This window comes from Sorex araneus, chromosome 9 (assembly GCF_027595985.1).
Source record: "Sorex araneus isolate mSorAra2 chromosome 9, mSorAra2.pri, whole genome shotgun sequence".
Classification (NCBI taxonomy): domain Eukaryota; kingdom Metazoa; phylum Chordata; class Mammalia; order Eulipotyphla; family Soricidae; genus Sorex; species Sorex araneus.
In genome coordinates this window covers 35,582,933-35,609,843 of record NC_073310.1, presented here as the reverse complement: position 1 = coordinate 35,609,843, position 26,911 = coordinate 35,582,933, and the positions used below count along the sequence as shown (strand labels likewise).

Genomic DNA, 26,911 nt, shown 5'->3' with positions numbered 1-26,911 from the left:
AACAAAAACCTGAGGGGATGACAGTGGCATCAGACATCTCTAACTTATGTGAAGCCTATAGGACAGCAATCATAACTATGCTCAATGATCTGAAAATGCTGGTCAAGCAAAGAACTAACACACGTGAAGACAGATTGTTGGGGAAAAAATCAAAGATAATATTTGAATAGAATTAAAAAAATGCAGTAGGAAGTCTTAAAAGTGATATGGATGAAGCTGAAAGGTGAATAGGTATACTCAACACTACTATAAACAAATACACAGAGAAAGAAGATGAAACACAAAAGTGATCAATAAAAAGGTGGAGAGAATATAAGAGAAATTATTGACAATGCCAAGAGGAACAATCATAGGAACATGAGAAGGAGAAGAGAAAAAGGAAAAATAGATAAATATCTCTGTAGAAGAGGTAATTGGGGAGAATTTCCACAATTTGAAGAGTGAGATGGGAGCATAGATATAAAAGGCTCAAGGAGTGCCAACCAGAGTAACCCCAAACAAAACCACACCAAGATATTTTGTAATCAAAACGGCAAGAATTGAAGACAGGGACAGACTCTTTTTTTTTTTTTTTTTTTTTTTGCTTTTTGGGTCACACCCAGCGATGCTCAGGGGTTACTCCTGGCTTTGCACTCAGGAATTGCTCCTGGTGGTGCTTGGGGGACCATATGGGATGCCGGGGATCGAACCCGGGTCGGCCACGTGCAAGGCAAACACCCTACCCTCTGTGCTATCGCTCCGGCCCCAGGGACAGACTCTTTACAGTTAAAGACAGGAACGAAACCTCACTTAAAAGGGACAACAAATCACATCCACAGTAGATAACTCAAGAAAAACTCTATAGGCTGGGGCAACTTGGAGGAGAATTCGTTGAGTTTCCCTCCCTGTCCCAACAGAGCCCCAGCAGCTGAAAACTTCCAGAACCCAACCACTGTCACCCACAGCTGTTCTCCACAGGTGATTGAATCTGCAGAAAAACTTAGGTATGTGAGACCATGACTGAAATCTCCAAGATTTCTCGGAGCAGGAATAGCCCTCCACCCCCCATCTCCCAAGTTTACCAGTAACTTGACAGTCATACCTACAAACTGCTCCTGGCACCATGTAATCTCATGAACAGCTATGATCCAGAGACTTAGAAATGAAGTTCCCAGAAGAGAGCAACATAGGCCTCACCCATGAGTAAATCTGCAGCATAATCATATTCTAAATTTTAGAATTTCCGACCTCTTATACTCTACACCACTGATGTACCAAGAGCAGCACATAACATTTGATTGGTTTTAACAAATATGTTTGTAATCTCTTATACAAGGGCTCAGTGGCTTCAGGATGAAACACAACAATCTTCACACACTTTCCTGTAAGGAAACCTTTATTGGACCACTTTTAGCAGATTATTCATAAAAAGCAATACAAAAATAATTGCTTTGTTCTGCTTTGGAGGGCAAATTTTGGGATTTGGGGTGGAAACATTCAAAACATGGTGGAAGGAAAGTGCAATGGTGATGGAATTGATGTTTGCATATTAAATATAATCAATTGTAAACAACTTTATAAAAATAAAATAAAAGTTATTTTAAAAAAGAAGAACTCTACAAGCATGAAAATAATGGAATAACATACACAAAGTATTTAGTGAAAAGAACTTCCAACCAAGTATCCTCTACCTAGCAAGATTGTAACTCATACTGGAAGAAAGAATACAAACATTCTCAAATAGATATTGAAGAGATATTTGGAATCTAACTCAGCACTGGCAAGGACATTGAAAGGTCTTATTAAAAAGGTAGTATCACATGGCACAATCAGCCAAACATTACATGACTGCAGATACCTTCATATCAATAATTTGCTTCAATGCCAATGGACTGCACTCACCCATAAAATGACATAGAGTGGGAGGATAGATCAGGAAACAAAACCTAACCTTTTGTTGTCATAGAATACAAACTTAAACTCTCATGATACACACAAGCTCAGATTCGATGTCTGGGAGATAATTATACAGGTTAATTGCAGACAGAAAAAAAGCAGGACCAATAATACAAGATAGAGAAGAACATTAAATACCGGTTAAGGATCAATAAATCATGAGGACTTAACTTTCATCAACATATATGCACAAATGACAGGGCAGAAAAGTTTATAAAGCAACTGCTAAGAGGCCTAAGAAAATACATAGATGACAGCACAATAACTGTGAGGTGACACTCTAATTATTGGACAGATCAACCAGGCAAAACACTGCTAAAGAAAACAAGAGCCCTAAAGAAAGAAATGGAAGAACTGAGTCTAGTAGACATATTCAGGACCATCTACTCCCCCAAAATGTAATACATTATAATGCATTTGTTGTCCATGGCAAATGGGGCATTATCCAGGATAGATCACATGCTGAGACACAGCAAAAACATCCATTAAATCACAAAAATAGAAATCATACCATAGAGGTGCCTTCCTGTTTACTTTCTCTGCTCAGCTCACTGCACAAGAGGCCTCGTCTGGAAACTTTTTAGCACAGGTACTCTTACCCCTAAATTCCTGGGCAGAATTCAAAAGCATCTATGAATTTTGTCTTCATTTTTCCGAATCTCTAATTAAAAGTTAATATTACTTTCAGTAATGAAGATGGGCATAGAAATATTGGAAGAATCTTTGAATCTGTCATTATAAAAATCTTTCTTTTATGGTTTTACAGTCTCACCTAGTAGCGCTCAGGGCTTATTCCTGGCTCTATACTCAGAGATCACACCTGGTGGGCTCAGGGGCCAATATAGGCTGACAGGTAGAAGGCAAAAATCCCACCCACTGCTCTATATCTCTGACCCCCCAAATTTTCAGACTATAGTATTTGTATATATGTGCAGACTTGGCTAAGTTAATTTCTGGAAGAGGGAACAGCAAAAGCAAAACTCCTGAGGTAGGAAAGAGCTTAGCATGCTGAAAGACCATAAAAAGAGTAATTGTTGTTAGACTATAGGGTGCCTTGGGATATGAGTTTAGGACGAAGGTAGGAGCTACTACTTTAGCTGAAACTTCTGGCCGTGGTGGGGATTTTGGAGAATGAATATGAAGAGAACTTTTCTAGTTTTGTGGCACAATTAGAAATCTTGTGTTAAAAATGGCATGGGAATGTTGGCTGGGTAAGAAATACACTGAGGAGGTGGAGTGATAGTACAGTGATAGGGTGTTTGCCTTGCATGCGACCAACCTGACCAGGGTTTGATCCCCTGGGTGTGATCTCAAACTCTAAAATAAATAAATAATATACTGAATAATAAATGTACTGAATTTGAGTAGAATTATGGAAAAGAACACAAGGAAATAGAGGGGAGTTGGAATGGTAATAAATATAGTAATTAGCTAAAGGAAATTTAATTCAATGTTTTTGATTCTGCACAATTCTTAGATTTAAACAATATGCACATGAAAACTTTCTATAGATTTTAAATTGGAGATATATCATTTGTGAGTGCTTTCTCTGTTCCGTAATTGTAATATGTTGGGCACTTTTATTTGCATCCTTTTAGTAAATTCTCACAATAGCCTCTGAGTCAGTTTGTTAATATTCTGATGTTTGAATATTACAGATGAACTCATTGTGGCAACTTCTAATCAAAGTCACTGTTGTTCCAAAGGATGTACTTCACCTTCCCATTTTCATTTTGCAACCAAACACACATTCCCATTGGTATCTAGTACACTTATTGAAAAATTTCCCACTGAATTACTATGTAAAATTCACTCTGATATTTCTCCTTTCTAATCTTGGAAGTTTAGATGGATGGGTTGCTCATGGAGTTAAAAGGAAGTTTCCTCCATTACTCCCCTCCCCAGTGCTCCCTTTCCCTCCCTCACCTTCTCCACCCTCTTCCACCTCCTCCCCTCCTGACTCCTTTTGAAATCTCCTTTCCTCTCCTATATATTTAAAATATTTTAAATTAAAGAATTTTTATTAGTCTCACAATGGAGACGTTACTGATGCCTGTTCGAGCAAATCAACAGACAGAGCAATACAAAAATTAAAAATACCTTTAAAAGGAAGAGTCTCTCTCCTTCACTGCTGGTGGGAATGCCGACTGGTTCAGCCCTTTTGGAAAACAATATGGACGATTCTCAAAAAGTTAGAAATTGAGCTCCCATTTGACCCAGCAATACCACTCCTGGGAATATATCCCGGAGAGGCAAAAAGGTATAGTAGAGATGACATCTGCATTTCCATGTTCATTGTCGCTCTGTTTACAATAGCCACAATATGGAAAAAACCAGAGTGCCCGAAAACAGATGATTGGCTAAAGAAACTCTGGTATATTTACACGATGGAATACTACGTAGCTGTCAGAAAACATGAAGTCATGAAATTTGCATATAAGTGGATCAACATGGAAAGTATCATGCTGAGTGAAATGAGTCAGAAAGAAAGAGACAGATATAGAAAGATCGCACTCATATGTGGAATATAAAGTAGCTGAGAGGTACAAGCTAACAATGTTGTGATTCCTGGCAGACATTTCTCTGGACTTAGTTACTAAAATACTAAAATACAGAAATCCAAAACTATGCTGCTACTAGTGCGGCCTCCTGACCTCATATCTCTTCATTCTCAGCAATGGAAAACAAATTACCAAATGCTTTCTTTTCAGCAGATCGACTTTAGGTGGGAGAAACTCCAAATCAATAATAGTGAATTTTTTTGTTGAAATATTGAATGTAATCAAAGTAAAGTTAAAGTAAAGTGAAATTTACCAGTTACACATGTGGGGTGGAGGGCTGGGGAGGTGGGGGGAAGGGGAGAGGTATATCGTGATTCTTGGTGGTGGAATATGTGCACTGGTGAAGGGATGGGTGTTTGAGCATTGTGTAACTGAGACTTAAACCTGAAAGCTTTGTAACTTTCCACATGGTGAATCAATAAAATAATTAAAAAATAATAATAATAAAATAAAAGGAAGAGTCTCCTGACCCTGCGCCAGGCTGTCCTCACCAGGGCCCCTCAGAGGGGGTTTGGTTGAGTTTCCCTCCCCGCCCCAAACAAACCCATGGCAGCCAAAAACCTCCTGACCTAGCCACAGCCATACTCAGGGCCACTCTCTACATGCTCGGACGAGCCTCACGCATGAAGGAACCAGCGGAGGAACCCAGGTGTGCAGGACCCGGGGCTGAGATCTCCAAGCCTGCTTGGATCGGGACTGGGCCTCCTCCATCCAGATCCCCCACTTTCCAGTAGCTTGGCAGTCACACCTACAAACTGCCCCTGGTGCCATGTAATCCCCTCAACAGCCCAGATCCAGAGACTATAAAACAAAGCTTCAGGAAGCACGCAGCTACGACCTCTTATAGTCTAGCACTCTGATATACCTAAAGCAGCACACATGAGTTTGGTTTTAACATACTTGCTTGTATTCTCTTATATACATTCTCCGTTCCTCTCAGAGAGCCAGGCAAGCTACTGAGAGTATCCTACCCACACGGGGGAGCCTGGCAAGCTCCCTATGGCGTATTCTATATGCCAAATACTCCCCTGACCCTGAAATCCTCCCATCATTGGGAAAGATGAGTAAGTAGAGGCTGCTAAAATCTCAGGGCTGGGACGAATGGAGATGTTACTGGTGCCCGCTCGAGCAAATCAATGAACAAGGGGATGACAGTGATAACAGTGATACAGTGATTTGTGTTATTGCTCAAGCCTCTAAAAATTTTATTCTGCTTCAAAATGAGGTTATTTATATCTTGTTACTTAGTAACTAAACCGTATAGAATATATATTAAAGGGTCAGATGTATATAAAAAGGTGACAAGTTTATTTTTTAAAGCATCTTTGAAACTTTACTTCAACATGATTATTTCCTTTGTGAGTCTATATAGTATGATTTATATTATGCATTTAAAAAATCCGAGGAAGGAATCCATAGTTTTCACTACATTACCAAAGACCTCTATGACATACAAAATGATGTGAAAAATACCCTTTTTCTAGCCTCCTTTTTTCTGCTTCACATGAATTCTTATATTTTTCCCATTATAGAAACACTGGAAGTATAAAATTATCAAGTTTTTCAAAAAAGACTATTGTGTCAAAGCCAAATCATAATAAAAATCTATTAACTTTTGTATAGTATAGACAGTGGAGTAGGTGGAAAAGAAAGAAAACTAGGATGGAAATTATAGCAGTGTAAAATTCCCAGGAAGCCAAGGCTAATTTTTTAACTATTTGTTATTAAATAACAAAGCAAAATGTGAATTTGTACTAAAAGTGAAAATAAATACATCAGTGAATAAACTTATGTTGAGGCATTGAATTTGGGACGAACTGTCCACTTTTCTTTGTATTTTACCTGGAAATCCAAGTTTTCCTCATAACACTCCTTTTTTTCCCCCACAGTTAGGAAAGGCCCCTGGAAATCAGTTTTGAAATGCCTTGACTTGTTTTTGTGCCCTATCATTTCATTTCCTTTAACAACCAATGGCTGGCTATTCTCCAAAGGACTTATCTACTTAGCATATTCAAAAACTCATCTTTCTTCAATAACCAACCAGACTCTTTTCAAGCAAGAAAAGATGTAGGCAGATATCATTAAAATTCACCTTTGAGAAAATCCCTGGAATGCAAACTTACAATGTCTATGAGAACTGTGCCCAGTGGTTGCTACTCTATTTCTGACACCAAGTTACAAGTTGAAAAGTTGAATTATAGGAATTATACCAGAAAAGTATTACATTGTACTTTGAAATAAATAACAAATGATTTGAACTGAGTTCAGAAGGCATAGGTGGAAAAAACATATAAGAAAAGAAAGCATTGTACACTGTTAACAGATTTTAAAGTAGAATTCTAGTTCTTCTTATTATGTGCAGTCTGAAAACTTAATGTAATAATCAAATTTTCTCTTTCAACTCAGGAACAATAATTCACATTTTCAAAGGAGCATCTATAGTTCTCTCAGAGAAGAGAAGTATCTATAGTTCTCTGCTAATAAACTACAAAAAATGCATTTTCTGCATGCTTGTAAGAACAAGAATTTTATAATGTCTTCTATTCAGTGTCCTGGGAAGAGCTAACTAAGTGATAGAGTGCCTTGTAGACAAAGGAAGAATCTGGCAGTGCTCCATGAACTGATTGTACTCTGAGAAGCCCTGCCATTCTGGATTCCTGACACCATAGCCAAATATGTGATCTCCAGTAAGAATAACTCGGTGTCCGGGATCTGAAACCAGTTGAGTGAAACTACAAGGTGAGGAGAAAAGAGAATATCAATTTTTTTTTTTATTTTGGTATTAATTTGGAGAACTGTTTACAGGAAATGGATTTAGAATAAGTAGACAGAATATAAACATTTATTTCCACTTTTGAAAAAATGTTATTCAAAGATGAGAGAGATAATCTATATGAAGGTCTTTGCTCAAACTCTGCACTAAATGAGTAGTAAGCACTAAATAAACAATACTTTTAAAAGAAAGTTACAATCTGAATTCTTATAATTCACGAATTTTGGAGTTTCAAAGCCGATGTGACATAGCAACTAAAAAGATTCTACATATACTTATTTTCTCACCTAAAATTCAATTTTACTGTATCTAAAATATTTCTAATTACATTATAATATAAAATTTTTGGATTTTTTCCATATAATTTTTTTCTAGAAAAATGAGATTTCAATAGCACCTGAAAAAGAGGTAGGCCATCGTTGAGGGATAAAAACTGGAGACATTGGTGGAAGGTGGACATTGATGAATGGATTGGTATTGGAACATTGAACACCTAAAATTCAATTGTTAATAACTTTGTAATTCACAGTGATTCAATAAATTTTAAATATTTCATTATGATAGATTTTTAATGAATATGTGATATTTACATTTTTGTGTGCTTTTTCATATCATAATTATATGCATGGGATTTAGTAGCACTGTAGCACTGTCATCCATTTCATTGTTCATCAATTTGCTCCAGTGGGCCAGTAATGTCTCCATTGTGAGATTGTTGTTACTGTCTTTGGCATATCAAATATGTCACAGGTAGCCTGCCAGGCTCTGCTGTGTAGGCGGGATAGTCTCAGTAGCTTGCCGAGCTCTCCAAGTGGGACGGAGGAATCGAACCCAAGTCAGCTGTGTGCAAGGCAAACACCCTACCCACTGTGCTATGCTCCTACTCTCCCCATGGAATTTTGTACTTTCATATATTCCATTTTTGTGTGTTGTAGGTGTGACTAATTAGAATTCAACATTTATTAAAAGAAGTCCTACGTGACTTTCTAAGAGTGAATGTGAGCTTTCTTTTTTTGCTTAGTGTAATGCATTAAGACTGAATGATCTACATAGGTGCTTAGCAGTCACTTCCTCATATCTTGGTTGTGGGATGGAACTAATCAATGAAGCTGAGATTTAGCTCATGAATACAATTAGATTTTCAAAGTAAAATGCGGCAGAATTCACACTCTCATTGTGGATCATTTGCTTATATGCACAAAGTATTCTCTTGCCCATATATCACATTCATGCCAAACATTAATGGTGGTTCATAATCAGTGGCAGTGGCTTAATTAACAGAAATTGTAGCACCAGTGTCGACATATTAAAGAGTTAGACCCTATCACTTCTATGAGACCCATAAGAGGAAAAGATACTTTCAGGCCAAATTCAAAAAAAGGAAACTCATTTAGATAATGTCAGATCAGGTGAGTAAAAACCAAGGTGGTTTCATCATAATAAAGTCATATTAGTATTTCATTTAAAAAGGTCATCCACTTCAGGTAAGAATATTGTCTGACTCAATCCCTGAGGAAAGCAGTATGAAGATTTCTCAGAAAAGTAAGGATAGAATTACCTTACAAGCAAGCAATTCTACTTCTAGATATCTACCCCTAGGACACAAAAGCATTCATTCAAAAGGACATACATGCCATTATTCATTGTAGCACTTATCACTACTGCTAGGATATGGAACCAAGCTAAGTGTTCAACAACAGATGAGAGGATAATGAAATTGTGGTGTATACACACAATGGAACAATATGTAGCTATAAGGAGGGATGCAATTCACTGTAACTTGGACAGAGCTTAGGATACCAGGTTGAGCAAAATAAGTCAGAAGAAGGAAGACAAATATTAGATTAGCTAATCTGTTGTATACAGAATAGAACAAAGGAAAGCAAGGCATCAAATTGTGTGTGGGGATACACAGATTACTCCTGAACCTGGACTATAGAACTGAGGATAGGGAAGGAAAAAAAATGAAGGTAGGAAAGGAAGAGAGGTGGATGGAAAATAACAAGGACATGGTGGTGAAGGGGCGTTACTTAACTATAGAGCTGAACATAGAACCAACAAAGCTGAAAGGATAAGATCCAAACTACAAGAACCAAACTTAAAAATATTCTTGTCAAGGACACAGACATTGAGGTGGAGCTAGAAGGAAATTGACATTGGTGATGAGATAGGTGTGGGAAATTCGTATACCTGAAACTCAACTATGAAGAAAAAATACATTCTATAAAGGTGATTCTCATGCTAAGCAAAAGTGATTTAGATTACTTTTTGCTAACAATAAAATTAGCAGATTTTTAGATTTTCATAAAACTAGCAAACATCTTATATATCTGAGAAGGCCCACATTAATATAATCACAAAGTCTAGTTTATTAATTTTCAACCTTAACTGTGTTCTGAATTACATTCCTTTACACAGAAATGTGATGCAACTGTGAAGAAGGAAATCAAGTTTTGAGCTATAGAAACCTGTTCAGACTCATTATTTCGTAAAAATAATTAATTTAAAGTCCTTCATGCTGACAAAGTCCTCACCAGCCTCTTCCCCTAGATAAAACTTATGAATTTCCTGGAGTCAGTAGAAAGATACAGAAATTTATTGACAGGATACACACACTCACCTGGACTTGTGTAACTGTGGTGTCCTTTCAATCTCAATCTATACTATCATCAACTTTGTATTGAAGAATGTGCCTCTCCCAGATGTTTCAGTAGAAATAACTATATAAAGTCTATCTGTATGGCAGAGTAAACATACAACTTTGACAAAACACAGAACATTGTGTTTTGTCATGAGTCACCCCTCCTCAACATGTGGGTCTTCCACCTCTCTCCTTAAAGCCTTAGACACCACTGTTCAGGGCATATTCCTTCATTCCCCCATTACTTTAAAATCTACATGGATATAAATTATTCATGTGCAAAAATTATATTATGTTTTCTTAATAATATGTCTGATGTCAGTTTGATTGTTCGACCATCCTGAGAGGAATAATGGGGTATGGGAAATTTTCTCCTTGTCCCATAGTATAAAGTCTTTTCTGAGAACAAAACAAATCCTTACTTACAAGAAAAATAAATAACTGGTTTCTTTTCTATGGCTTCATGGGGATATTCCAGTATAAACATTATCTTAAATATACCGATCTTTCCATGAGGAATTACTCTCAATAAACCAATCTTTTCCATAATTCAGCAGGTGATCAACTGCCATAATCAGAGTAGTAGCTGTTAGAATAGCAGATACTCAGAACTGAGCAGGCCAGGTTTGATCCCAGGCACTCTATATGGTCCCTTGAACCCACCAGGAGTGATCCCTGATTGTAGAGCAAGGAGAAAGCTCTGAGCACTGCTGGTTGTGGCCCAAAAAGCAAAAACAAAATAAAATGGAAATGAGTAGGAAAAAGCAGCTCTGCAATCAGAGGGAATCTCCAAAGTCATCCAGCATGCTAAAACGGGAAAACTGGATTGTGGAAACTCAAAGTCCAAGAATGTGAAAGAGACAAAACAGAATTATTACAAAATAGTGCCACCTAAAAGGAGGTCAACACCACCTGTCCTCAGACTTTCACCTGAGAAGGATGACACTTCCTAGCACCAAGGCTTTCCTCCCCAGGAAAGCAGCATGAAATGATGGAAACACCCAAAATTGGGAAATATTGGATAAAAACCCACCTAAGTTGGTTCATTGAGGCTACCCACTCTCAGGCTAGCTGAATTTTAACATCTTTCAGCGTGTCCTAGTTTCCTTCCTATTTCTTAAAATTTCTATTACTGATCTGAGTCTCCTGGGTGAATTATTGTCTCTGAGAAAGTAAAAATTAAGAATAGAAACAAAACACCATCACTTTTCTGATAGCAGATTATTGAAAAGACAGTATTTTTACTTTAAGGAAAATATCATCTTTGCTTTATTTCATTGTCATTAACACTCTCTCCTCAAATAAATATCAACCTATTTCTCTTCCCACTCTTATTTCTTATTTCTCATTTAGATATTTTCCCCTTCATCTCCTTCTCGCTGGGGTTATGCCCTTATAAGCTAAAAGCACCTCAGGCTTCTCAAACTTGTCCACCACTGAATTCTTCACAGCTTCACTTAGATGAATTACACTCAGCAGTACATTTGAAACAACAGCTATGTTTATGTACTACTAGCCATCCAAATAAGATGGCTATTTCTCCTATTTGTAAGAACAAGGGACACAAGATTTTATATGTATATATATATATTATATGTGTGTTATGCATATATATACATATACTCACTAAATTATGTTTTACAGCATGTGTACTATTATTATCAACATCACATAACATACTCACAAGACAGATGGAATTTCACAGTTGGTCAGAGACAATACTCAGTCTTTGGATGCCAACCTTAGCAGGACATTATAAACACACTGCATCTTGAACTCTGGTTTTTGCACAGAGCAAGGCTCCAAAATATCTCAATGGCCTGTTATAACTCTGGTAAAATATATTTCTGGTTTTTGTTAAAGTGAATCCCTCAAAAAGACTGTGGTTATTAAAATTAGTTCTGTTGGTGCATTTGTCTCCTTGAATGTATAATTAAAATTATGAGTGATATAATACATATGTGTGTGTGTGTGTGTATATATATATATGTTTGCTTTTTGGGTCATGCCCGGCAATGCTCATGGAATACTCCTGGCTCTGCACTCAGGAATTACTCCTGGCAGGTGCTCAGGGAACCATATGAGAAGCAGAGATCAAACATGCAAGTTAAACACCCTATCTGCTGTACTATTACTTCAGCCCCCAAACTTCCTATATATTTTTTTTAAATGTAGGAATACTGCTATTTATTCAGCCATCGGTTAAGCTGATTGAAATGGGCGTGAATTCCACATTACATTTTTAAAATTTTTTAAATTGGATATCTGTGAGGTAAACATTATAAAGTTGTTCATACTTGGGTTTCAGTTATGCAATGATCCAGTACCCATCCCTCCACCAGTAAACATTTCCCACCATCAATGTCCCCCATTTCCCTACCACCATATCCAGTCCCCACCCCCTACCCCCAGCCTCCATCTCTCCATCTACGGGAGGCACCCTCTCTCCCTCCCTTGTTTTTTCTCTCTCTGTCTCTCTCTCTGTCGCTCTCTGTCTCTCTCTGTCTCTCTCTGTCTCTCTCTCTCTCTCTCTCTCTCTCTCTCTCTCTCTCTCTCTCTCTCTCTCTCTCTCTTTCCTTTTCCTTTTATGCATTATGGTTTGCAAAACAAATGCTAAGAGGTCATGGAGTTTGTTCAGGGCATTCAGTATTTTTATTGGAATGATAAGGCTGGAGTAGCTTTTCAATTAGGTGACAGCTTTGGAGTGTGGATGTGACTGCCGAGTCTTCTTGAAGTACTGGGAGGTGGGGGGATGTATCCCATCCCAACCCTGAGAAAGCCTGGAGATTTCAGTTACAAAACCCTCATATCAAAATTTTCAGCAGATTATATATATCTTGGTGAGGTTCGTCCTGAGACAGTGGAGTCAGGCCAGGTGTTTGGTGGCGATTTTGGATTGTGGAAGCAAGTGGTTGCTGGGGGTTCTGCTTGGGTGGGCACAGGCCAGCCCGCCCCCTCTGATTTACCCCAGTGTGTTCAGCCATGCGTGGGTCTCAGCTTAACTGCGGTTTTTGATCTCTTTCAAGATTTATTTGGGTCTCTGAAGCAAGGCCGGCAGTAGAGCTTACAGGGTGGCACTGGAGTTGGTTCATGGGGGTGACTGCCAGTGCTACCATGAATATTGGGAATTGGGGGAGGTAGCCCACCTCAATTCTGAGAAAACCTGGAGATTTCAGTCATAAACTCGCATACCCGAATTTTCAGCAGATTATATCTTGTTGAAGTCCGTCCTGAGACGGTGGAGTCAGGCCAGAAGTATGGCAGTGATTTTGGATTGTGGAAGCAAGTGGCTACTGGGGGCTCTGCTTGGGCTGGCCATAGGGCCAACCCAACCCCCCCTCTGATTTACTCCAGTCTGTTCAGCTATGGGCAGGTCCGAGATTAATTGTGGCTTTTGGTCTCTTTCGAGATTTATCTATGGGTCTCTGAAATAAGGCCAATAAATGAGCTTGTATAGCTGAGCTGAAGGTGGTTTGTGAGCATTGCTCTCACATACCTAACTTTTGGTTGTTTAGTTTCTTGGTAAACTTGGTCCCAAGTTGTTGGGGTTTTGCTAAAGGCATAGTGGCAATTTTGGGGTGCCAGGAAGCCTGAAGGCACCATCAGGCTGCTGATGCACTTGTCCCACAGGTATAGGTTGATCTGTTGGTGGCACCATACCCCCAAATTTCCTATATTTTATTTTTACTTTTATCCCCATTTTCTTGGTCAATGAACCTCTTCCTTTAGGTTAAGGGAAAGGACTCTTCATTATTACTTTTTGCAAAGATAGATAAAACAGACTGTAGGTAATAAAAAGCTGTTTTCTGTATTTAATAATTTTGATGATCAGGTATAAAAGGGTGTAATAAACTAATTGAAAACTAAATACCATATTCAAATAAACTTTTGGAGAAAAAGCCTGGTAACGAGAAATGTCAACATCATTAATCATATATTAAGTTTCATTAAAATTAAACTTTGAAATAATTACCTTCTGCTGCTTCCAAAAGTGATAATTATAGACCATCAGGAAAGCATTATGCTCTTTAAAATTTCCTCCCTAAACACTGAATGCTAAAAATAAGACATTATTTTTAAAGTAATCTTTGGAATTTTAGTTATGGAAAAATAATACTTTCTGGGTATTGGACTAATTAAATCTTCATAAATCAGGAAAATATAAATTTATTTGACTTGGTGATAAAAATTAAAATGCTAATATGTGTTATTTAATGTGAGTGGGTTTAGAAAAATAAATGTCTTTAAGTGTTTAAAAACTTGTCTTTTCTTTGATTTTAGCAATTCCTCATCAGTATTTTTTTTATCTAATCCATGTGATAGCTCATAGTCTGTTACCTATGAACTTTAGTCTTACCTCTCACTGCGCTAACTTATCCTTCCAACATTTCTACCAAGGACACACAATATATTGATCTCGATAAAGTATGCCTGAAACTAAGATTTGTCTTTACATGTAAATTATTTTCTATTAAAAAGAAGTAAATGCTTAGTCCTGGTATGTGAGAAATTATAAATAACGGAAAGAAAAACAGTGGTATTTTTTGTCTCGAAGAATTTCTGATCTAGTTAAGGAGACAATGAAAAGATATAAATGTTGTTAATACCATTTGGAGTCCAAAGCTATTATTATAGGTAAGAAATAGGCTTGTGTTTGTGGAAAAGGGCAAAAGAATGAGGACTCAACGTCAGTTTGATATATCATCCTTGATCTCTGGGAAAATACACACATCCTTGTAATAAGCAGAAACCCAAAACAGAAGAAATTAACAAATATTAATACCTAGTTGATATCAGGCAGGGCTTGAAGTACTCTACATTAACACTACACTCATAGAACTAGAGATAAAACAAAGATAAGAGGAATCATAGTGTGAACTAGGAACTTTGGCATCAAAATTTTGCACATTCCTATAAAATACATAGGTATATTCCTATGAAATCATAGGAGCATGTTAGAAATTACCAAAGAACAGAATGGGAAAAGAAAGAATATTTGATAATCAATATTTAATATTAGATGTCATTAAATATTGCCAAGAAGTGGGCAGTGGAATAGTGGAAAGGGCATGAAGGTTTGAATATACTAATGGACATGGCCAGATGGGGGCAGGGGAAGGGTGGGAAAAGGGGGTATACCCGGGATATCGGTGGTGGGGAATGTGTACTGGTGGAGGGATGGGTGTTTGATCATTGTGAGATTATAACCCAAATATGAAAGCTTGTAACTATTTCACCTTGATTCAATAAAATAAAATTAAAAATATAAAAGAAATTCTCACTTACAACTTAATGGCTACCTGACAGAAAATCCAGTCTCTTTTTTCCAAAAAACAGTCCAGGTTCTACCAGAACAGTTACTCAGCTATTTTATGAGATAGACTTTTTAAGAAGTTTGATTATAATTTCTGGTAACAATACATGAAATGAGAGAATAAATTCTATAATTTAAATGATGAAAACTTGATTAATAACTGCCAGTTTTCTTAATTTAGTTTTCTCTCCAACAATGTTCAAAGAACTTGGAGGGGCAGGAGTACTCCCTGTAATAATTAGAAAACTAGACCTGATGGTTCAGGGCTTCAAACAAGTGATATTGTATTGGACAACATTGGGTTGTCCTCGCTCCTCCCACAGGGGGCATAAGGTTTATTGAGCCACTCCCACAACATTGCAACTGAGGCATACCCAATTCCTTCAGGCACGAATAATCCTATTTGCTTTTCTCTTTCTTTTATGTCACAAAGGTTAATCTGTGCTTCTATAGTTAATGACATAAAAATGTCCACCTTCACTTCTCCATGTCAACAGTCTTCAATTAGTCAATACTTAAAGCTTTCCTGCTCCTTTGATTTTCAGCCTTTAACATATTCAGTTGCTAATGAATGCTCTCAATATAAAAGTCTGAATAAACGGCCTTTGCTTCTTTCCTTTTGATTATCTAAATTCATTTCCACAGGAAATGCACAGGCAGGCTAGTTCTGGAAAGAACAAGAGAAATATCTCCCATTGAATGATAACGGAATGAGGGAAGAATGCAAGAAAACCTTCACAGATTTAGCTGGAAAGAAAAATGAAACAGGTACATCAGATAGCTACTTCTCTATTAAAGTAAAATCTCTAAACAGAGTCTCAAGAAGTCGAATTGGAAAAAATTAGAATTTGGAAAGACAAGAGGAACAATTTAAGAAATGGAGTAATTTTATTTTAATATAATGAATCTTGATATATATAATTATATATAATTTTCATGTAATTATAGTCTCTCATATAATTAAACAATTTTAGTATTGTATATAATAGCTAATTTCAGTTTAATATAGAATTAAGCATAAATACTTATTGCTTCTCTTTCTGAAATTCTTTTCTCCAAAGAGGTGGTTTGGATAACAACTAGCTAAATTCAGGGCTTTCTTCTGGCTCTGCATTTGGAAATCAGTCCTAATGATAATCAGAGGACTATATTTGGTGCCAGGGATCATATACAGTTTGACCAAATGCAAATAAGATCCTTATCTTCTATGCTATCTCCCTAATACATCTTTCATGAGATTCCAAGAAAAACGGATACTCCCACTTAATTTTTTTGCTTTTAACAAACTACAGCTTGCTAGATGGACAATTTAGAGCCACAATGCCTGTGATAATCCCTGTTCACTGTGTCACTGGCATCCTGTTGATCGTTGATTTACTTGAGCGGGTACCAGTAACGTCTTTATTCCTCTCAGCCCTGAGATTTTTAGTAGCCTCTCCTTACTCATCTTTCTCAACGATTGGAGGCTCTTTCAGGGGAATGAGACCTATTGTCACTGTTTTGGGCATATCGAATATGCCACAGGTAGCTTGCCAGACTCTGCCCATACGGGTGGGATACTCTCCGTAGGTTGCCGGGCTCTCCAAGAGATATGTATATACTGTCATACCATCGATCAAGGATTTGCTCAAGCGGGCCCAGTAACAACTCCATTCATCCTAGCCCTGAGATTTTAGCAGCCTCTCTTTACTCGTTCTTCCCAACAGTGCTGCATTAGAGGCTCTTCAGGGTCAGGGGAATGAGACCCATCATTGTTACTGTATTTGGCATATGAATATGTCATGGGGAGCTTGCCAGGCTCTCCTGTGCAGGCAGTAAACTCTCAGTGGCTTGTCAGGTTCTCCAAGAGGGAGCACTAGGCTATCAGATTTATGATCCCTGTTACTGTCACTTTACAGGGAAAAAAAATCACTGTTGACTCCAGTGGAGAAAACTGGATATTAAACAAGAATGCTATAGTCAGTTTTTGCCTTTATTTTACTTTTTATCAGTGTGTGTTTGGAACACTGGAAATCTATTTGTAGTACCAGTTGCTCTATGCTTTTAAATTATTTGGCTTTCTTCAAGGGATAGAGACATATATTAAAGTTTTTCTCTTTTGGACAGTCAGAAAAGCACTCAGATATCAAATATAAAGCCAAAGATCAAATAGGAGCAAGAAACACTTTAATCAGAATACATATTTAGGTTTGTCAATGTAAAGTATGGTGTACAAAATGCAATATGGATAAAGGGAAAAATATGTAGTTCAGAAAAAATGACAAGTTTCTTATTTTGGAACAATATAAGGTAAGTCTTAACATAATACTACAAATACCTACAGGGATTTATAATATAAAATAATATAATATAAAATAATATAGTACAAAAATAATAGAAGCCAATATTTACTGAGAACTATTACATCACAGATATTATTATTTCAAAGTTACTTGCATTAATTTTTAGATCTAATAGTAACTTTTGAAGAAAGTTTTACCACTCCATTCATTTTTTTTTTTTTTTTTGCTTTTTGGGTCATACCCGGCGATGCACAGGGGTTACTCCTGGCTCATGCACTCAGGAATTACTCCTGGCGGTGCTCAGGGGACCATATGGGATGCTGGGAATCGAACCCGGGTCGGCCGCGTGCAAGACAAACGCCCTACCCGCTGTGCTATTGCTCCAGCCCCACCACTCCATTCATTTTACAGGTTAAAAAAATGGCACAGTTAAGTTTAAAAATAAATTTCTCCAAACTGCAAAGCCCCTAAATGTAGAGCAAGATTCATACATAAATAATTTGACCCATTTCATGCATTTGCCAAATGCACGAAATGAAGAGCAAAAACGAGAGATGAATATTTTTCAGTTGCGAAAGTAATTTAAAGATTTTTTTCACTCTGGTTTCAATGTATTTATCACAAGAATCCTTAGAGAACAAATGGCAAACTTAGATCTTAAATTTTTCTTTCTAATAAAAATTTTCGTAGTACAAATCTGAGAGTATATAATACCAAATCTCAAAACAAGAATATTTAAAATGAAGACAGAACAGCTCCAGTGTCGTTAGAATGCAAGACTGTTCTCAGAGATATCTGGAATTGTGCAAAATAGAACAAAATATAGTTTTTACTAGCAAAGTAATAATTTGGTTACTATAATGATTAAAATATAGTGGAACAAGCTATGTCAATTACGAGACTGACTAAGGTCATGACATCAAATAAAACATTATAAAATAGCAGAAAATATCTTTCAATACATAAACATCTAAAAGTGTTATATATTGATGAACCAAACTTTGTATATGTAGGTGATTACCTAGATTAACTGTAATTAGGTGTTTAACACAAATATAGAAGTGTCTATATCAATAGTTTCTCACTTTTAACTGAAAAAAATACTGAACCAGAAGAAGAGATTCAGAAAACACAGTATAATATGTGCCATTTTAAAAATAAAAAACTGAACATTTTAAAAAGTATATGTATAAAAGTGTATATGTGTATGGAGGATGTATAGAGTGGTTCTTAGAAAACATCAATAGTATCATGAACTCTGGCAACCAAACCTAAAGTTTTATATGTCTTACTCTGCAAAAAAACCGTCCTTCACTTTAGATGAAAAGAAAATCCCTAAGTTCAAGAATAGTGAAAATTATTTATGCAGATTTATGTAATCTCGTTTATTTCATGCTTCAGACCAAGTGGACCTCATTTGAAAATACAGTTTTCCAAGTGGACAGTAGTGAATCAAACCAAGTCAGCAGATTTTAGGGCTTTCTCAGGAACAAGAGGGGCAAGTATAGAAGTTATAGAAGCAGGGGACAAAGTGATAGCTCAGGGAATAAGGCACTTGTCTTGCATGCAGCTGGCACAGATTTGATCTCTGGCATTTCACATAGTCCTCCAAGCCCTGCTAGGAGTAATCCCATAGCTCCAGGAATAAGTCCTGAGCACCACTGAGTATGGTCCAAAAACAAACAAAAAAATAAGCTACAGAAGCAAAGGCTACTATAATTACCTAGATAGAATAGGAGTCAAATTTTCATTAGTATATTATTATTTGGTGGGATTTGTGGACATAGGCTAAGAATATAAAGTTCTTAGTAAAGAAGAACTTTATTAGTCTACTATTAATATAGTTTATAGCAGTAAAATAAAAGTACAAAAAGGCAGGAATCAGACAAAATATAAATAAAATATTTTATAGGATACTTTAAAAAAATGAAATAACCAGTGAGCAATATGATTTGAAGTGGAAATGTACATAAGCATATAAAGGTGGTTAGTCTTTTCTTAGCAGAAATGAGATAAAATAATGTAATACATTTAGAAAAAAAGTGCATTGGATGAGATATTAGGGAGTGGTTGTGAAGACATAAAAAAGTGCAGACACTGTAGACTTTCTTTTATTTGTTCAATTTCAAATAAAATGAGGATGGCAACACACTCAAAATAGTTTAATTAAAAATAATATCTCAGAAAAGTTCTAATTGAGCAACATTTTTTTTTTGGATAATGACACCATAAAAGATGAACACACAGAAAAAAAACTAAATAAAGAAAATGAATGTAAGAAGCCAAGTATTATGTGGTTTCATTAGTACCACCTTAAGACACACTCTGGTAAGGAAAGTGTCAGGAAAAAGGATGCAAGAAACTGTAATCTAGAGGAGGTGTATTTCACTGCCTCAAGGGTCAGTCCCTTGAGCACCTTGTGACTGGTCCAGAATATGCTTTATTGGAAAAAGATGGCAAGTTGGAAGATGGCAAACTTATATACTCAAAGTAATAGTCTTGCCAACATAATCACAAGAAGATATTATTTTTTTTTCTTTTTTTTCTTTTTTTTTGGTCAGAGAGGGAAAAAAAAGCAGGGAAGCATGGTTATGCTAGAACCTCCATAGAGACCTTGCTGCTTTAATGGTGGTTTTCCTTATTGGTCTACATTAGTACCAGTGTACTCAGTGTAGTGTAAGTATAGTAAATTCTCAGAGGTCACTTTTTGGTATGTAATTCAAGTGCCAACATCAAACTTCATGCCAAGGCATCCTTATGAACAGGCTAACTCCTTCAAGTGGCTGTCTCAAACATATGATTTGTTCTAGGATTAAGTAAGATACTGGCAATCCCCAATTGAATAGTTTTACAGATCCTGGTCAATTTAGAGACTTGATTTTTCTTTTTTGTTTTTCCCCTTTCTGTTTTTGTCTTTTTCCCAGCACATTTAATTAACACCTTCTATTAGTTGAGTGTTTATACATAAAAGTAAGCCTAGGAAGCCTATCCTCTGCCTCAATACCTCAATAAAATCAGAGCAGCACATTGTCCCAGTTCTTTGGATGCAATCTCTGTCTCTGTCTCTGCATTTCTCTCTCTCTCTCTGTTTCCTTGCTGGTGTGCTGCATCATTTACATATCTTATAAGTAATAAAACTATGTATTTTCTTCTACACTCTTAATGATTTTAAGGGGCAGTCTACTTATAATATCAATAGACAGAGACTGGCATACATATGCATGAAGACTCATGCCAGTGCACACACACACACACACACACACACACACACACACATACACAAATAGTGCATCTCTAAATTTCCCAATATCTTTTACCAGAGGCATGCCTTCCTAGATAGCTTAAGAGTAGCACTAAGTAAAATTTAGAGTTCCTAAGTACAATGGAAAGAGATGAGTCTGAAGGAGGTGGGAGAGTGTGTCCTGGTGGTTGGAGAATAATGTTATCAATCATTAAGTAAGCAGAAAGTGACTATTTAAAGAGATGTCATCAACTTAAATGAGAATTGTCAAGAGAAGATGGTAGGAAAGTGGAAATGGACTGTCTTCCTGAGTTCTCACTGGAAATGGTAGACTAAATTGGGGTTCAAGGAGTTATGTTTGACCTAACTTTGTCCTATACTTTGGAAAAGAGAAATAGCACTTCTTTATAATGAGGTTAGGGAAAGAACAGACATCTCTAGAGAATACAAGATGTGCGTATTATGTGTCTGAGACTGTGGAACAGAAACACAGGACACAGGGGAAAAAACTATAGGAGAGCTATTTGGAGGGGACAGCAAGATCTGAGAGAGATGGTTGCATGTAAATATGGCTAAGTCACCAGGCTAGTGATTCCAGACACACGGTGAAAAGAAAGAGAAGAATTTCTGGGAATTACAAGACCATGTGCTGGATAGAGAGGCAAGCAGAGCTGAGTCAACAGTATTAGGTATTGATTAAAATGAAATAAATAACCAGATGAAATTGGATGAGAAAAATCTAGTTTCCTTGTTTTCATGTTGTTGTTGAAAATACCAATAGGTAATAAAATATCTTAAAACATCCAAGGTAGTGGGGCTGGAGCAATAGCACAGCGGGTAGGGCTTTTGCCTTGCATGCGGCCAACCCAGGTTCGATTCCCAGCATCCCATATGGTCTCCTGAACACTGCCAGGGGTAGTTCCTGAGTGTATAAACCAGGAGTAACCCCTGTGCATTGATGGGTGTGACCCAAAAAGAGGAAAAACAAAAACAAGTTAAAACATCCAAGGTAGTATGTCTTAAAATGTTTCCGTTTTATCTTTATAAGATTAATTACTAGGTAAATATATATATTTATTCCACTAAAATTATGTGTCCTTGGACTTTGTCAATGGGATATTTATATTTTTCTGTAATAGAATTAGTAGAAGGTATTAGTATAAAATTCAGAAAGGAGATGATGAGAATAGAGTAAAGTTCTATTGCCTGCCTTAAAATTCTGACATAATTTTTCTTCTACAAAATTCAAAATGAGATGTTGATATTTAAGAACAATTTCACAGCATAGAGGAATATATCTAAAATGTATACTGGTATCTCTCTAATGTAATCTTTTATCTATATAGAATATTGTTATTTTTAACTAGAAAATAATGTATCCTGGGATAAAATTGTCTTTCCCGACTTTTTTGGGGCAATACTGTGAATCCTTAAGGCAATTTATCTATGATAAAATCATATATACGCATTACCAAGTGGTTGCTGATATTAAGATGAAGATGAGGGGTATTAACACTGATGAAAATTAAAATGCATTATTAGCTCTCATGCATAATAACTGTCATAATTCTGTGACATCATTTTAGTTTTGCAGGACCATCTATGTAAAAATAAACCTCTTGTTTCTATCTGTTCCATCTCAGTAATTTCTACCTTTTGCCACCAACCTTAAACATCAAGCTCAGAGAAGAACTGGATGAGAAGATTCTTGGGAATAACTCAGAGGAAAGAGTTTTATAAAATCAAAGTACTATTATCTAATGTTACTGAAGAGATATAATACATATAATGATAAATCTGTAACAATTTCTAAATTAGAAAGAAATTGCTGAACCATAACAGATTAAGAAGGCCCATGTCTTCTTATAAACCTGCTTATTCATTTGATCTCTGGATAAGCTAAAATTTTCCCTGAAATATGTGTAACTTACAATGGGAATGACTAGAACAATGTCTTTTGTCCATTGGGGCATTTCTTTTGCCAAGATTATCATGGGAGAAAAAAACAAAGTGTCATATCCAGAGGTCTAAAATGCAGATTATCACAAAATTTCATTTTACCAATTATGTCTCTATACACAAATTGTTCAAATCAGTAAAATGTGTTTTAATGTTTATACCTATTTTCTTATTCTCAATGTAAAAGCATCAGTGGGCAGAACCAAGCATCGGTATAAATTGCCTGAGGGCAATTTTGTGGCCGTGTATGTTTATGACATTTTTCTCTATACTTTTTAGGGTTCCTTTTGGCTTTCCTTCCCACCCCCTAAAAATTTCTGTTTGATACCTCTTACCGACATTTATTTTGACAATTTTTTTCTGAGAGTCCATCCTCATCTTCTCCCATGATGTCCACTGCTGAAAATATCAGTGCAATGAGAATGGCAAAGCAGCAGACCAGGGCAAAGATCACTATACACTTCTGCTGGGACTACAAGAGAGAAAGAAAGAAATTTCCATTTAGGACTCAAGATTTGTAACTTTACATAATTTCACACAAAATCTTTTCAGAAATACTTTTACTACTGCCAGAGAAAGACTACACCCTGTGTGAAAAATGCCTGACTTGAGCATGCAAGATAGCAGCAGGGTTAAGTGACAAAACTCCAGTCCCATCATTGCCACTGCAAGCCTTGTCAAGTATAGCACAACAGGATTAGTTGTGGATTCCTCCACAAGTTTCTGGAATGGTCCTATTCTAGAATAGGTACCCACACTGTACAGCCCAAACATCAGTGGACCCTAGCTTTGACCCATAGGCTGAATACCCCCGGGAGCCTATTGCTTTGAGTACTGTCTGGGAGCTCACCATCCCCCAATTTCTATGACTTATACTTATTCTTCAATATTCCCATTCAGTACATTAGAATTGGCTAAATAATAAAAGGCCATTCCAAGATTTGTGAATGAGTTTGTGCCCTTCTTTGTATCAAAAGCATTTTAGAAATAACTCACAATTCTGCACACTAAAAAATAAAGGAAACAATAATTGTTCTTCATACCCTGTTGCTACCACTAATATCTATGCAAATTGTACTGCAACTCTATCTTCTGTTTTTTCCCATTCTTCTTTCTTGAAGATAATTAAGGTAATGGCTTCAGAAGAGATATCCCTAGGTGGTCAGTATGTGATCTGCATCTAAATTGGATTTATCAGATGTAATGATCATTATTGTGTAGCTGACACAGTTTATTAAGACATTGAAGACAACTATAACCAATATACATGCTCTTGATAATATTTCCAAGTAGAAATATAAACTGAAGATCATCCAGGGAAATTATCTCACATGTCCTTATTTAATACTTTAAGATGTCCCTATCCCTGGTCGGAGGGGGGTTACCCCAAAGGTGAGAAAGAAAAGATCATAAAACCAGAGAAGAAGACAAATCATTTTGTCTACTTTTCCTTTGTTAGACAGGATTAGATATTAAATGAGTAGTGGTTGTTTTTATGAGTTATTTACAAAAATGCGCAAGGGTGATCTTTGACCAGGCAATCAGTATTCCCTTAGTGATGGGATGATTATAACCATGTACACACACACACACACACACACACACACACACACACACACACACAGAGCTGACATTTAATTTAAACCTACTGGCTTTGCCTCCTTGAACAACTCTTCTTCCCTTTATCTCCACTGCCAATGGTCTCCAAACAACCCAAGAACCTTCCAAAGGTCAGGATTCTGCTTGTTAATGGCAGCTTCAGATTAGAGAAGGTTGACGTCAAAGCACAATGTTGATGCTGTAACCAGCACTATCAGCTCAAAGGTTGTTTCTATTTAGTATATCCTAAACTTCCTTCCAGTCTCATATCCCAGATAAGAGTAGAACCTTGGTTCTGGTTCCATCCTGTTTGTCAATATGTTCATCAATTCCACAGTCAAAGTGGGGAAAGCTCAAAATAAGATAAATCCCTGGCCATGGTTCCTTTGTCATGGCTTTTGCTTTTTTCTATCTCCAAACAACTACCACACACACACACACACACACACACAGTTCAAGAAAGAAAGATACTGTATAGACAGAATAGCATTGTCTGTAGCACTGGCATCCCATTGTTCATCGATTTGCTCAAGTGGGCACCAGTAATGTCTCCATTGTGAGACTTGTTGTTACTCTTTCTAGCATATAGAATACGCCATGGGTAGCTTGCCAGGCTCTGCCGTGTGAGCGGGATACTCTCCGTAGCTTACTGGGCTCTCTGAGAGGGACAGAGCAATCGGACCATGGTCAGCCGTGTACAAGGCAAACGCCCTACCCACCAAGTGAAATTACATTGACATAGTTCTGAGATGGAGGTACACGAGGTATTTCACCAAAGATAGAGTTGTAAGCTTAATGAAAATTGATATTTTCTTCAAATTTAACTGCAAATCTTGTAGATTTATAAAAAGCAACTGGAGGTAAGCAAAAATTTATGCAACTCTGTTGGAGGTAGGGATAAATTTCTAGATCGCATGTGGCAACTATATGTGTGCAACACTTCAGATTATTTCTTATACTCATCCTTCCAATTCATCACTGGTTCCTCACTAGGAGTCCTTTTGATTCTTGGCCCAAACCCAGTGGCTCTGCACTCATGTAACTCTTAATAGAGCTCAGGAGACAATATGGGGAGCCAGGAATCGAATCTAGGTCAGCTGCATCCATGGAAAAGGGTCTACTTTAACTCCAGCTCTACTAGCTCTATTTTTTAAGAAACAGGATAGTTAAGTCGTTGAGGGGCCAGTTTTTGGAAATCATTTCCCTGCTTCTTACTAGCTGAGTAAGAAAAAAGTTATCTATTCTTTGCTTCTGATTTCTCATACATAAATGAAGATACTACTAAAATAGTAATGCCCATACAAGGTTGTTAGAATAATGAAATTAATTGAGAAACTAGAAAAACCTTCAGACTAGAGAAGTTTCTCATATACATATAAAGTATATGACAAGTACCTGCAAGTACACAGCACTAAAAAATTGCTTTTGTTGTTAGCATGTAAACTTCTATTAGTTGCTACAAATAGTTTATAAAGAAAGGTAAAAATATTAATAAACAACAACTTGTATATCATAATATACAACAAGAACTATAAGTGTTTGTAAAAGAAAGTGGAAGTGAGGTAGAGGAATAGTGACAAAAATCAAAAATAATAAAAGAGAAAAAAATGAGATGGAAAATTTCTGGGATAACTTTGGAAAATTATAGTCCAGTCTCACAACTCAAAATTCTACACAGAACTTGTTTTCTTTTTATAAGTAGTTTACAACAAAATAGATATTAAAGTCATAAATAGATCTGTTCTATGGTTCACCACCACAGTCCCAGTGCCATTCTATCACTAAACTCCTACCCATCCCACCTTTTCCTCCAGCAACCATTAGAGCTTTCACTAAATTTAGTTGGTTTTTTTTGCCAGTTTGCTTTAATAATTCAACTGAGTATCTATATATCCCACAACTCTTTATGCAGTTGTATCTTAATAAGCATTGATTATGTGTTAATACCATCACATAAATGCATAGGAATGCATTGTTATATAGTGTATAGCATTTTTATTTTTATTAACTTTAAGGAATCTCCATGCCATAGAAGTTGCACTATTTTCTAACCCAACTAAGTTTCTCAGTTTCTTTATTCCCTATACCCTCCCCAATACTTGTTTAATTTTTTTGATATGAATAATTTTCATAAGAATGAGACAATATATTGCATTTTTTAAAAGTTGGATCATCATAAGGTACAGTTATAAAGTTGTTCATGATTGGGTTTCAGTCATACAAGGTTCCATCACACATCCCTTAACAAGTGTCCATTTCCTACTACAATGTCTCCAGTTTCCATCCCACAGTCTCACCCCATCCAGCTCTATGACAGGCATATCACTCTCTCTTTCTCTCTCTCTCTATACCTCCCTTCCACCCCTCCCCTCTCACATCCTCTCCCTCCCTCCCCCCCTTTGGGCATTATGGTTTTCAATACAGAAGTACAGCTACTGAAAGGTTATCATGTTTGTCCTTTTATCTACTTTAAGCACTCAGTTCTTGTTCAGAGTGATCATTTCCAACTATGTTTGTCATAGTGGGTGGTTCTCTATCCTAGCTGCCCTCCCCCCACAACTACTTGTGGCAAGCTTCCAACTCTGAATCATCCTTCCTGAACCTTG

The 26,911-nt window shown here is 36.7% G+C and overlaps 1 protein-coding gene across 1 annotated transcript in view; it reads right to left on the bottom strand.

Moving 5' to 3' along the window:
* Positions 1 to 26,911, bottom strand: part of PLD5 (phospholipase D family member 5) — a 393,721-nt gene that overhangs the window by 197,596 nt on the left and 169,214 nt on the right. The window contains exon 2 of the mRNA XM_004619013.3: positions 23,042 to 23,178. Within this exon, the coding sequence (XP_004619070.1) occupies positions 23,042 to 23,178 (137 nt within the window). The remainder of the gene's footprint in view (positions 1 to 23,041; positions 23,179 to 26,911) is intronic.